Source organism: Zophobas morio, unplaced genomic scaffold, assembly GCF_036711695.1.
Source record: "Zophobas morio isolate AGI-343-1 ecotype UQ-CSIRO unplaced genomic scaffold, CSIRO_AGI_Zmor_V1 ptg000682l, whole genome shotgun sequence".
Classification (NCBI taxonomy): Eukaryota; Metazoa; Arthropoda; class Insecta; order Coleoptera; family Tenebrionidae; genus Zophobas; species Zophobas morio.
The window spans coordinates 1-14,956 of NW_026972785.1; the positions used below are offsets into that span (position 1 = coordinate 1).

Sequence of the window (14,956 nt, forward strand, 5' to 3'; positions counted from 1 at the left end):
ATTATAACTGATTAACTAGTATCAAGAGAATTAACCAATAGATATCTAGGGACATGGGTAAGGTTATATTTTTATTACAGTATGTAAATTTCATATATTTTTTTTTGTTTTGTTTAGAGGATTTTATAGTTTGCCCATACGATAGGAGCCATCGAATGCTAGAGGGGAGACTCCAGAGGCATATATTTAGGTGTCATAGGGAGGCTTGGGAAAGGGAGCGACAGCTCCGCGAAGCTGCACTTCCCAAAGCATCACCACCGATACCATCTCAACCATCAAAATGGTTCAATTCTGAACCCCCAAAAGTAACATCACTCGAAAATTGGGACGACGACGCCAGTGGGACGTACGTTCCATCGTTGAAGGATGACTTGATGCTCGACAAGACATCAATAAATTTTTATAACGCTGTGTTCGGCAAAAATAAACAAAAATAATTTTTTGTTTTTGTCTGTCTCTACTCGTTAATTTGTACCACCCTACCAGAACTTACCATCTCTACAAGCTACCTCTCTAAATACTAACAGCGATACCATTCCCAAGGAGAACATGGACTTTTGTTTAAGAAATGCTCGTGTATGGTTTGTCACAATATTCCTGATATTATCGATACATCGATCCCACTACAGTATAAACAAGAATTTGTCTTAAGAAACAAAAGCCGCTGCAAGTCACCTAATTACACCATTATTGACGATTATAGTGGTTCCAAAAATTTTAGCGAAAATGCTACAGGATATTGTTTGGCAAAACCATTGATTTGGATATATACTGCCCAACATGCAACACTTAAAAAAAAAAAAAAACAAGCGAAATAAAATACTTATATTATTTATTGATATATAAATATTACTATTACAATACAAGCACCACTATCACTACTAATTCTACTACTAAAACATTTCAACACTTTTAACGCTACTAACACTACTACTGACACTATGAGATTATATACATTTTATTTTTACATATAGTTTCTTTAATTTGTCGGATTTTTGAATACTTTTTTTCATTTCGTTTTCTGCACCCCGCAATTCACTTTGTTCTTCCACTAACTGTCTTTGGAGAGTTGCAATTTGATTTGCTAATTTTTTAATGTTTTTTTTGCACTTTTTTTGTTTTTGCACTAGTTCCCTTTGTCGCGTATTATGTCTGTCCTGCGCTGCCCTACACTTCCACTTAAAATTATACAATAATGTAGATGCATTGTCTTCGTCTTCGAATTCATCACCCGAATCATCAGGTGCAGCAGGATGAGGTGTATCAGGGGCAGGTGTTGGTTGAGACGTCGGTGGTGATGGTGATTTGCGGACCGGTTGTTGCTGCTCCTCCTGCTGCTGTTGCTGCTGCTCCTGCTCCTGCTCCTGCTGCTCTTGCTGCTCTCTCTGCCTCTGTTCGTCTTCCTCCGTAACTCCGTAAACATTACGAAGGAAAGACAAGCTTTTTCCGTGCGCCTCTAACCCCTCAAACAGTGAGGGCGTCATAGAGACGCACGGCTCCTCCAGCCCTGATATATCTAGCTGGGAAGGTGTCTGGGAGTCTTCCACAGCGGAAGTGGAGGCGTCCTCACTTTTTGTTTTTAGTTTTTCAATTTCTTCCTCAGGTAGATCTGCAAGTCTACGCAGTTTGGGCAAAGGCGGCTGAAAATAAAATAAATACTTATAAACATTTCTACATTTTATGAATATAAAAACATTTTTTTTTTTAAATTAATCAAAAATAAAAAACCTACCTGTATCACTACATCCTGGAGGATGTTAATTTTTGGTTTCTTGAGACTCAAGGAATACTTCATTTTTTTTTTTTTTTTTCAACAATTAGCACTTAACACTAACAGACACAGAATTAAGACAAACAATTACGAGTTCCTATGCAAAATATATAGGAAAAATAATGCAGAATATGCAGAAAATAAATGGCGAAGAAGGGTGAAATGTCAAATCAGCAGTTTTACATGTCCATATATGGTCATTTAAAGATTGATTGCAATGAAGTAGGAGGGTGAAATGTCAAATCAGCAGTTTTTTCATGTCCATATATGGTCATTTAATAATTTATTGCAATTCAGCAATTCTTCAAACTATTTCCGTGTGAATTGCAATTCAGCAATTTTTTGATATTTGGTATATAAAAGTAACTTTTGTAAGCATGTGAGTACAGTTCACACATCAGATATGTTCTCATTAAAAAACACAAGTTTCATTTCTCGCAATCTTGATATATCTTCACTGAATGAAGAAAAACGTCGTATCATTCAAACAGTTGAAAGTTTGTTACATCAAAAAATTTCGGTCGTCCAGAACTTTCATGGCTGGGGGATGTGCAGCGTTTCTCTTAGGTCGGACGTCTTCTTATACAGACATCGATATTTACGTCGAAGCAGATGAAAATACACAAAAATGGGCTAAGGATAACTGCGCAGACAATCACATGTCTAAATATGACTATCTTTATCAGTCCAAGTGGCCCTGCTGCTATTTGAAGTTTGATGGATTTATATTTAATATTATTTTTGTTGAACCTCGTCTTCAATTTTCGTTGGAAGCCAGAATTCTATGTATCCTTAAATCGTTCGACTTAACCGCGTGCAAAGTGGCAATACACTTTTCAAGTGGAATAAATCCTGTTCTTGTAGAATGGAAATTAACTGACCTGAACTTCGATAATGTCAAGAAAAAGGATCGCATCATTAAGTATAAGAAAAGAATTGAGAAAAATGAAAAGGAACAACGATTCGATCCCAACAGTTTGTCTATGTTGGCCTATACCGTCGTGGTAGATCATGATGACTCATATCGTGCTGCTGGACAAATACTTTGAAAGATATTTATATAACTTAATATTGTTATGCTGAATCATTGTAGTGTTGATTCCGTTAGATAAATATGTAAGAGGATATTAAATAAAACTCACAAACGTAACTAATTGTTTTATTGAACCAATATGTTTATACATTTTCAAACATTTATTGAACTATTGCATTTGCTACAGTGAGTGAAACAAATTAGTACTAAATAAAGAAACACACACACGCACAATTATTTTTGTGTGTCTTGACATGTTTCCGTTTGCCGCCTTCGAAACGATGATATATTTTTTTTAATATTTTCTGAATACGTCTCTGGCAGCGTGCGAGATCCAATGCATCGCAAGCTTTTTCGCTCTCCGTCATCTAACACCTTATTGTAATAATTTCGAAGGAATGCGGACATGTTTACGTTATTGTGGATTAATTCTGGGCGTAATTCAACGATTTCGAAACGAAATTGATATATGGCAACGATTTCATTATTTTGTACATTAATTACTGCATGTTTTTTTTTTATATATATATATATAAAATCTGGTGTGGATACAAAAGTTGAATATCCGAATTTAATTGGGTCGTATTTATTTATGTTAATTTTCAATCCCAAAATTTCATACAACGCCCAACCGGAATCCTTTTCTGCAAATTTCTCTAATTTTTTCATGATTTTATCAATGACGTTTTCTTCGTACCATTCTTTTAAATTTGTGTTTTGATCAATGTGTTATTTTTTGTTGAAAATGTTTTAATGTCTGTTTCACTAGAGTGCGGTTGAATAAAATTTGCCGAAAAAATTACATTTACCTTAAGCATTGAGTTTTTCACTTCTTTTTTAATTCTAAACATAAAGCATTTAAAAGATTGTTGAAAAAAAAACTGAAGAGGATCTTTAACATGGTGGTTACTTATAAATCCTGTACGAATTCGTTGTTGAAAGCAGGATTCGACATCTTGCCATGTTACATTAGTCACCGATTTAAATTTGTTGGTTTTAATATAGCCTTCACCAGTTTTTATAGATAATAATTGTTTTTTCTTATTTAAAAGCTTTAGGTGATAAAATTTCAAATACGTCAAGCTTGTTCCTAAGGAATTTGCGTTTTCCAATATATTTTCTCAGGGGATTTTACATTTGAGTGCTTTTCTAATTATTATTATACTGTTATAACTAAAAAAATGTTTAGTTTCTTTGATTGTTTTGATTTTACTTAAGTATTCATGAATTAGCTTAAGAGAGTTTTTACATATAACCCTCACTGATTCTTGTGATTTCATTTTTTGTCGTGAAACTTGCTCACCACAGCAGAAAAAAAAAAAAAAGAACACTACTATGACCCGTGGAGTATATTGTATTGAATTGTAGCGTTGATGCTCTTAGATTAACATGTTGAAGTAAGTATATTAAATAAAACAATCTAGTAGCTAGTTGTTTTATCGAATCATACATTTGTTGTAGATTAACATGGTGAAGGATATTAAATAAAACAATCAAAAGTAGCTAATTGTTTTATTGAATCATACATTTGTTGGAGTATTTTATTTGCTAAAATAACTGAAACAAATTAATCCTAAATAAAGGAACACACAAAATACGATTACAAAAATAATTGCTCCTATCGAAGTAAATATCCATAGGGGAAGTTCAGCCTCCCAGAGTTTTCGCTCCCTCTCCCAGGCATCCCGATGACAGTTGAAAATATGTTTTCTCAACCTCTTCTCTAACAGCCTGTGGCTAGGATCATAAGGACAAATGATAAATTTTTCTACACAGAAAAAAAAAAAGTTTTTAAAACTTTACATACTACAACAAAAATGTATAAGCTTACCCATTTCTGCTGTTAAGTATTAACTTATGTACTTGCAAGAAACTTATTAATTCGTTCTTGTGTGTGTGTGATCTTTAATTTATACACCATATTAATCCCCACCCTTGCTTTTTTCCTTCCATTTTTGTTAAGGCTTTCTTAAAAAAATCACAGTACATAATTTTTGCATTACAACAGGGAAGAAAAAATCAATTGAAGAAAAACTACAGTCAATATGATCATTGTAATCTGAGAGATGTAAAATTGTACCTTAATGATACCATGTATCCCTACAAAAACATGAATGTTGATTTCACAAATAATCGGTATGCAATTGTCTATGATATGTTTAAAGAATTCCAGACATCGTTCTTATCCAAACAAACCAGCGAACTTCGATAAGGATGAAATGAAAAATACATCCCTGCACAAGATGTCGTCAGAGTGATGTAAATAATTTCATCTGTTATTGTATTATGTTTGGGGGTAAATAAAACTACATATAACCCATTTTTGTGTATTTTATTCATGGTTACCAGAAATTACATGTAAAGTTTTCTTATAATCATCTAACTTAATCGAGGGCCATTTTGTTGAATCCGGTCCCTCTGTCCATCCTAATGGTATTTCAGGATTGGCTTCTCCTTTGACAATGTTCTTTTTGATCCAGTTGAAAATTCTTCGGTGCTCCTGATTTTGAGAAGGTTGAAATGCGAAAGAATCGTAATTTATTATTTCTAAAGACTCATAGAAAGTACTGAGCGCTTTATGGTTTGCCAAATACGCAGCCCGACACATAAATTCATCCACGCACTGGTCGATCCTTCGATAATTTTTCCGGATATTCTCAACAGGATAGAATATATCTCCAAGATTCTGCCAGCGATTATCACTCAATAATTTATAAATAAAACATTTATACGTTAGAGTATTGTCCAAATAGTTGGTGGTCATCAAAAACTCCAAAGCAGCATAATTTAAATTTTCAATTTGGTCTCTTTCGCATACACGTAGAAATGCATCAATGTAACCATCGACACATTGCTTTCTTTGTAGCAGAATACAAATGTCAAGTGTATAAAAGTCACTTTCACTTTCGGCAATCCATTTAAACACTTCGTCCGGTACAATAAAATCTTTTTTATCGATGAGATGAAGGAATAAATTTAATTTCGTTCGATCACTCGCAGCGGCTTTAAGATATGTTTTGTACACGCTTTCGGATGCACAAAATGCTTGTAAATCAACAAATTGTCTCAAGTCAGACATTGTTGTAATCATAAAATAACCAACATCAGTGAAATTTAATTGCTTATATATGACAATTCCCACTTTTTTTAAATTACGTGCGAAATATGATATCCCCAAGGTTTCGTATCCGTTGCGAATCTTATGACAATTCTTTTGTCATCATTGGGGCTGAGAACTACTTTTTCTTGTTTTACTGTGTAAACAGTATGATGTTTGGACTTGATGAGTCTTTGGGATTTTTCGTAACTTCGATTATTAAATAAACAATCTTTGTAATTTTCAAACGTTATTGTTTTAAGTGATGCTTTTGTACTACCTTTGGATTTCTTAACTAATTTTTTATTGAAATCATAACTTGCAGTTCTAGATGCGTACATTTTAGATCTGAGACCCACAAATTCTAGCATAATCTTACCGTTATTTTCATCTTTCTTATTTTTAAGTTCTATATCATAAATATTATATAAATCATAGTCAGAAGTATCAAATCTATGTGAATCATTCATTAATTCACATATAAACAAAAAACTAGTCAACGGGTCATAGTAGTGTTCTTTTTTTTTTTTTCTGCTGTGGTGAGCAAGTTTCACGACAAAAAATGAAATCACAAGAATCAGTGAGGGTTATATGTAAAAACTCTCTTAAGCTAATTCATGAATACTTAAGTAAAATCAAAACAATCAAAGAAACTAAACATTTTTTTAGTTATAACAGTATAATAATAATTAGAAAAGCACTCAAATGTAAAATCCCCTGAGAAAATATATTGGAAAACGCAAATTCCTTAGGAACAAGCTTGACGTATTTGAAATTTTATCACCTAAAGCTTTTAAATAAGAAAAAACAATTATTATCTATAAAAACTGGTGAAGGCTATATTAAAACCAACAAATTTAAATCGGTGACTAATGTAACATGGCAAGATGTCGAATCCTGCTTTCAACAACGAATTCGTACAGGATTTATAAGTAACCACCATGTTAAAGATCCTCTTCAGTTTTTTTTTCAACAATCTTTTAAATGCTTTATGTTTAGAATTAAAAAAGAAGTGAAAAACTCAATGCTTAAGGTAAATGTAATTTTTTCGGCAAATTTTATTCAACCGCACTCTAGTGAAACAGACATTAAAACATTTTCAACAAAAAATAACACATTGATCAAAACACAAATTTAAAAGAATGGTACGAAGAAAACGTCATTGATAAAATCATGAAAAAATTAGAGAAATTTGCAGAAAAGGATTCCGGTTGGGCGTTGTATGAAATTTTGGGATTGAAAATTAACATAAATAAATACGACCCAATTAAATTCGGATATTCAACTTTTGTATCCACACCAGATTTTATATATATATATATAAAAAAAAAACATGCAGTAATTAATGTACAAAATAATGAAATCGTTGCCATATATCAATTTCGTTTCGAAATCGTTGAATTACGCCCAGAATTAATCCACAATAACGTAAACATGTCCGCATTCCTTCGAAATTATTACAATAAGGTGTTAGATGACGGAGAGCGAAAAAGCTTGCGATGCATTGGATCTCGCACGCTGCCAGAGACGTATTCAGAAAATATTAAAAAAAATATATCATCGTTTCGAAGGCGGCAAACGGAAACATGTCAAGACACACAAAAATAATTGTGCGTGTGTGTGTTTCTTTATTTAGTACTAATTTGTTTCACTCACTGTAGCAAATGCAATAGTTCAATAAATGTTTGAAAATGTATAAACATATTGGTTCAATAAAACAATTAGTTACGTTTGTGAGTTTTATTTAATATCCTCTTACATATTTATCTAACGGAATCAACACTACAATGATTCAGCATAACAATATTAAGTTATATAAATATCTTTCAAAGTATTTGTCCAGCAGCACGATATGAGTCATCATGATCTACCACGACGGTATAGGCCAACATAGACAAACTGTTGGGATCGAATCGTTGTTCCTTTTCATTTTTCTCAATTCTTTTCTTATACTTAATGATGCGATCCTTTTTCTTGACATTATCGAAGTTCAGGTCAGTTAATTTCCATTCTACAAGAACAGGATTTATTCCACTTGAAAAGTGTATTGCCACTTTGCACGCGGTTAAGTCGAACGATTTAAGGATACATAGAATTCTGGCTTCCAACGAAAATTGAAGACGAGGTTCAACAAAAATAATATTAAATATAAATCCATCAAACTTCAAATAGCAGCAGGGCCACTTGGACTGATAAAGATAGTCATATTTAGACATGTGATTGTCTGCGCAGTTATCCTTAGCCCATTTTTGTGTATTTTCATCTGCTTCGACGTAAATATCGATGTCTGTATAAGAAGACGTCCGACCTAAGAGAAACGCTGCACATCCCCCAGCCATGAAAGTTCTGGACGACCGAAATTTTTGATGTAACAAACTTTCAACTGTTTGAATGATACGACGTTTTTCTTCATTCAGTGAAGATATATCAAGATTGCGAGAAATGAAACTTGTGTTTTTTAATGAGAACATATCTGATGTGTGAACTGTACTCACATGCTTACAAAAGTTACTTTTATATACCAAATATCAAAAAATTGCTGAATTGCAATTCACACGGAAATAGTTTGAAGAATTGCTGAATTGCAATAAATTATTAAATGACCATATATGGACATGAAAAAACTGCTGATTTGACATTTCACCCTCCTACTTCATTGCAATCAATCTTTAAATGACCATATATGGACATGTAAAACTGCTGATTTGACATTTCACCCTTCTTCGCCATTTATTTTCTGCATATTCTGCATTATTTTTCCTATATATTTTGCATAGGAACTCGTAATTGTTTGTCTTAATTCTGTGTCTGTTAGTGTTAAGTGCTAATTGTTGAAAAAAAAAAAAAAAAATGAAGTATTCCTTGAGTCTCAAGAAACCAAAAATTAACATCCTCCAGGATGTAGTGATACAGGTAGGTTTTTTATTTTTGATTAATTTAAAAAAAAAAATGTTTTTATATTCATAAAATGTAGAAATGTTTATAAGTATTTATTTTATTTTCAGCCGCCTTTGCCCAAACTGCGTAGACTTGCAGATCTACCTGAGGAAGAAATTGAAAAACTAAAAACAAAAAGTGAGGACGCCTCCACTTCCGCTGTGGAAGACTCCCAGACACCTTCCCAGCTAGATATATCAGGGCTGGAGGAGCCGTGCGTCTCTATGACGCCCTCACTGTTTGAGGGGTTAGAGGCGCACGGAAAAAGCTTGTCTTTCCTTCGTAATGTTTACGGAGTTACGGAGGAAGACGAACAGAGGCAGAGAGAGCAGCAAGAGCAGCAGGAGCAGGAGCAGGAGCAGCAGCAACAGCAGCAGGAGGAGCAGCAACAACCGGTCCGCAAATCACCATCACCACCGACGTCTCAACCAACACCTGCCCCTGATACACCTCATCCTGCTGCACCTGATGATTCGGGTGATGAATTCGAAGACGAAGACAATGCATCTACATTATTGTATAATTTTAAGTGGAAGTGTAGGGCAGCGCAGGACAGACATAATACGCGACAAAGGGAACTAGTGCAAAAACAAAAAAAGTGCAAAAAAAACATTAAAAAATTAGCAAATCAAATTGCAACTCTCCAAAGACAGTTAGTGGAAGAACAAAGTGAATTGCGGGGTGCAGAAAACGAAATGAAAAAAAGTATTCAAAAATCCGACAAATTAAAGAAACTATATGTAAAAATAAAATGTATATAATCTCATAGTGTCAGTAGTAGTGTTAGTAGCGTTAAAAGTGTTGAAATGTTTTAGTAGTAGAATTAGTAGTGATAGTGGTGCTTGTATTGTAATAGTAATATTTATATATCAATAAATAATATAAGTATTTTATTTCGCTTGTTTTTTTTTTTTTTTAAGTGTTGCATGTTGGGCAGTATATATCCAAATCAATGGTTTTGCCAAACAATATCCTGTAGCATTTTCGCTAAAATTTTTGGAACCACTATAATCGTCAATAATGGTGTAATTAGGTGACTTGCAGCGGCTTTTGTTTCTTAAGACAAATTCTTGTTTATACTGTAGTGGGATCGATGTATCGATAATATCAGGAATATTGTGACAAACCATACACGAGCATTTCTTAAACAAAAGTCCATGTTCTCCTTGGGAATGGTATCGCTGTTAGTATTTAGAGAGGTAGCTTGTAGAGATGGTAAGTTCTGGTAGGGTGGTACAAATTAACGAGTAGAGACAGACAAAAACAAAAAATTATTTTTGTTTATTTTTGCCGAACACAGCGTTATAAAAATTTATTGATGTCTTGTCGAGCATCAAGTCATCCTTCAACGATGGAACGTACGTCCCACTGGCGTCGTCGTCCCAATTTTCGAGTGATGTTACTTTTGGGGGTTCAGAATTGAACCATTTTGATGGTTGAGATGGTATCGGTGGTGATGCTTTGGGAAGTGCAGCTTCGCGGAGCTGTCGCTCCCTTTCCCAAGCCTCCCTATGACACCTAAATATATGCCTCTGGAGTCTCCCCTCTAGCATTCGATGGCTCCTATCGTATGGGCAAACTATAAAATCCTCTAAACAAAACAAAAAAAAATATATGAAATTTACATACTGTAATAAAAATATAACCTTACCCATGTCCCTAGATATCTATTGGTTAATTCTCTTGATACTAGTTAATCAGTTATAATCACATCTTTCATATAGTCTTGAATTTATATACGAAATTAATCCCTTCTTTTACTCTTTTTCCCTCTCTAATTTTTATTTCAAGTTGACGATTCAGTTGTTTTTCTCTTATCGAAAATGCAAGAGTTTCACTAATTCAGAAAGATTTAGCAACTACGATTTAATACAACAACAAGTTATTTAATACGTTTTAAATTATTTGTCCAGCAGCACGATATGACTCATCATGATCCACCACCACAGCATAGGCTAACATATACAAATTTAGAAGTAGTAGAAGTATCAATATATATATATATATATATCTTTTTTTTAATAGTGCTTTTTGATGGTTTTTTGTTGGTTTTTGATAGTTTTTTGGTTTTTTATTTGTTTTTGATGTTTTTCTTTTTTTTATTGATTTTTGATGGCTGTTTATAGGTTTTCGTTTTTTTTTTTTTAATGATCTTTTGTTGTTTTCATATAAAATTCAACAAAAAGCGGTTTTCGGTTAACTGGAATTTTTTTTTTTACTGTCTTAGTATATTTAGTTGTGATGGTAGTAGTCATATAACAATAAATATAAAGAATAACCTATTTCGCTTTTTTTTTTTTTTTTTTTTTTTTTTTAAGTGTTGCATGTTGGGCTTATTCGAATCCTTTTTCGATGGTCTTTTTTTCGACCTGAAAAAAGTTTTACGTAGCGACCTCGAAAAAACTAAAAATGGCTCCTGTATCAAGGTTGACGTGGACAGAATCGATTTTTTTGAACAAACTTATGCGTTCGTTCCAGAAGAAGGTTTTGCTGTATGCAACCGATATTCTATTTCTTACCATTTGGACACTAGAAACTTTTGCCCTTTTCTCCCTTATTTTCAACTTTTTTCAAAATTTTTTTTGTTCAACATATGCCTTAATTTTTTTAGCATTTCCCCGTTCCCCTGAGCCGACATGCTACCTCTTACCGCTTACGAACTATGACGTTTTTTCGTTATTACTACTAAACGGTAGCAAAAAATATTTATTTTGCTAAGTGGACCTATAGACTGTTCACTCAGAAATATTTTGGTACAAAAATATATTTTTTAAGTTTTACCGTTTGGGCGCCACAAACTTTTGCCCTTTTCACAGTCATGTCAAAAGTTAGCGAAAAACCGTCGACGGCTGTCGATATTATTTGTTTTTGTCAATCTTTTTTGCTCTATACACGAACCTCCTATCTCTTACCATTTTCGAGTAACAAAAATTTTTTCTATTTAAACGGTAGATACACCTATGAGTCATAATCATTTTTACACACGATTAGATAGTACTTCATGAATATGCATTTGATTTTGTGGAAAAACAAACTTTTCAAAATTTGGATTTTTTTTTTGAGATTTTTTTTGTTTTAATTTTTCTTTGGATTCTTTGAATTTTTTAAATTTTTTTTTTCACCAAAACTTCTAATTTACTTTCCTACTGCTCAAGGAAAACTTTTTTTCGAATTTTGACAACCTTTTTTGACAAAAATTGTTGCGCCCCAAACTCAAATTTTCACATATTTAATTACATGGACCTATTGATTATTCATCCAAAAATATTTTGACACAAAAAACAAATTTTTAACTAATTCCGTTTGGTCACCACAAACTTTTGCCCTTTTCTCCGAAATGCTAAACTCAAACTAAAAACCGTCGACACAGGTGCATGTGTTTCGTATTTTAGGAACTTTTTTGTTCTTTGCACGAACCTCGTATCTCTTACCGTCTTCGAGTAAAACATTTTTTTTTTATATTTAAACAATTATTGCACCTCCAACCCACATTTATTTTTACACAAATGTGTCATTAGTTTATAGGGATGCATTTTTATTTTTTTAACAAACTTTCTGCCCTTTGGCACCCTCAAGCGATAATTCTTTTTTTTTAATATTTCCGAATACGTCCCTGTCTATTGAAGATAAGAGCGTCCAGTTCCGTAAGAATTTGCTGAAACAGCATCGCGTTATTTCATTCTGTGTTGTAATAATGACGGGCGGCGTGTTTCGGTTTATGAATTTTACCGTGAAAAGATTTGGGAAAAAGGTGGTTTTGTTGAACTAAATGGTGGCTTCTGTGAAGTGTGCGTGTATTTGAATGTTTTCGAGGGAGAACGGATGATTTTATTGCCTGTTTTCAATGTCGTAAGTAACAATTTTTTTAATTTTTAACAACACACTCGCCTTCTGACATTTGAGATTTTATTCTAATAATCACTGACAAATAAGCTTAAATCGGCAGAAAGTTGCTGATGAACATTTATTTATTAAGAAAATAACAGGAGTTTTGTCGGAGCAAACACGGCTTTTATTCGTTGCTGTTATTCCCAATTAAATAATTTTAGATGAGACTGGGGAAAATAATACACCAAACGAAATAAACAATATTTATTATAATTTCAATTACAGCTTAAGATTATACAAACTAGTTCGTATTTTATACATTTTAAGAAACTAATAAGTTTTAAATTTAAATCTAATTTACGACGCAGTGGTTTAACCGCAATGTGCACAGTTATTTAACTGATTTTCTTTGCTGAATAATTTTCAATTCTGAATCCAATTTTTCGATTGTTTCTCTAAATTTTCGCTTCTTCTCCATCATTTTTTCGATTAAGGGCTTTATTTGCAATTCGAAACGTTCCACATTCATTTGAAATCTTTTAACATCGTATAACCAAGTATTAATTCGGCTTTCTTTATCATTTATTAAGAAAATAACCGGAACTTTGTCGAAACAAACACGTCTGTTATTCATGACAGTTTGCAATCAAATATTTTTTACATGAGACTGGGGAAAATAATACACCGAACGAATTAAATAATATTTATTATAATTTCTATTACAGCTTAAGATTATTCAATTTAGTTCTTATTTCATACATTTTAATTGCTTCTTTTAAATAACTAATTCGTTTTAAATGTAATTCTAATCTACGACGAAGCAGTCTAACTGCACTTGATTTGTTTTCCACATGAACCAATGCCTTCTTCATTCTTCGATAAATTCGATATTGATGGTTCGACCGATCGGACCTCTATTTACCAAGTACAATTTCAAGCCGTTCACGATCTTCTGGTTCAGATCGCTGATCACTGAGTCGGTGAATTTTTCGGTAAATCTCTGTGGAAGTATCGTTCTAGACTCTTCAAGTTGCACAAATATCTTGTCACCGTACTTTGTAGACAGTTTACTAAAATTTTTTGTTAAAAATTTTTTATTTTCTTCTAAAGTTTTCGCACTCACAAAAGCTTGCAAGTGAGACTCTTTATTCAAGGTAGAAATGAAAGATGACATTTCTAAGTGTTAAATAATTGAATTCAAAAAACTAATTAATTCTTACACACGAATCCATCGACTTTTATACAAGTATAAAACGGAAGTGGGGATGCGAGATTGCGTCCGAGATCCCTCCCCGACCTAAACGAAAAGAGGGGATAGATCTCGAGATGAACGAGGGCAATAAACGACCAAGGTCGAGCAACGACTAGGTCAATGATCGCCCGATGAAAAGTAATGGGGGAGCTGGACCAGCTGGCAAGGTCAGTCACGTGCACCGACAAGCTCGACAACAAATGAAAGGTCAATGACCGCTCGATGAAAAGTAATGGGGGAGCTGGACCAGTTTGACCTCATTTGACCTGGTCTAGAACCCCCACTATATAACTACTCTGTTAAAATTCTTCAGAAACGTCACTTTTGAAGTGTTTTCTTGTACTTTTAAGCCAATCAGATACCCTACGGGCTCGGAAAGTGCAACGAAAGAAAACACTTCAAAAGTGACGTTTCTGAAGAATTTTAACAGTTTTCTTGTATCTACGAACGCTAGAATGCATAAAATTGACCTAAACGTCTCCTTTTCCTATTCTGAGTCGATTCTGCATGCTTTAAGTGTGTTTGGTGGCTCAGAACCATCAAAAAACGTTGAAATATAGTTCAAATTCAATAAAAATCGACAAAAATACAGTTTCTAGCTAAAATTTAATGGTTTCGTTGCACTTTCCGAGCCCGTAGGGTATCTGATTGGCTTAAAAGTACAAGAAAACACTTCAAAAGTGACGTTTCTGAAGAATTTTAACAGTTTTCTTGTATCTACGAACGCCAGAATGCATAAAATTGACCTAAACGTCTCCTTTTCCTATTCTGAGTCGATTCTGCATGCTTTAAGTGTGTTTGGTGGCTCAGAACCATCAAAAAACGTTGAAATATAGTTCAAATTCAATAAAAATCGACAAAAATACAGTTTCTAGCTAAAATTTGATGGTTTCGTTGCACTTTCCGAGCCCGTAGGGTATCTGATTGGCTTAAAAATACAAGAAAACACTTCAAAAGTGACGTTTCTGAAGAATTTTAACAGTTTTCTTGTATCTACGAACGCCAGAATGCATAAAATTGACCTAAACGTCTCCTTTT

The 14,956-nt window shown here is 33.3% G+C and overlaps 2 protein-coding genes across 2 annotated transcripts; one reads left to right on the forward strand and one right to left on the reverse strand.

The window, feature by feature from the left end:
* Positions 1 to 603: 603 nt before the first annotated feature.
* On the reverse strand, positions 604 to 1,795 carry LOC135121730 (ras guanine nucleotide exchange factor P-like). Its single transcript, XM_064046014.1, has 3 exons — positions 1,733 to 1,795; positions 1,192 to 1,640; positions 604 to 664 (listed from the first exon to the last, which is right to left on the reverse strand). Exons 1-3 carry the CDS (start codon positions 1,793 to 1,795, stop codon positions 604 to 606), a joined length of 573 nt encoding a protein of 190 aa, XP_063902084.1.
* Positions 1,796 to 8,751: 6,956 nt separating this feature from the next.
* On the forward strand, positions 8,752 to 9,943 carry LOC135121731 (ras guanine nucleotide exchange factor P-like). The gene is made up of 3 exons (XM_064046015.1): positions 8,752 to 8,814; positions 8,907 to 9,355; positions 9,883 to 9,943. Exons 1-3 carry the CDS (start codon positions 8,752 to 8,754, stop codon positions 9,941 to 9,943), a joined length of 573 nt encoding a protein of 190 aa, XP_063902085.1.
* The last annotated feature ends 5,013 nt before the right edge of the window (positions 9,944 to 14,956 follow it).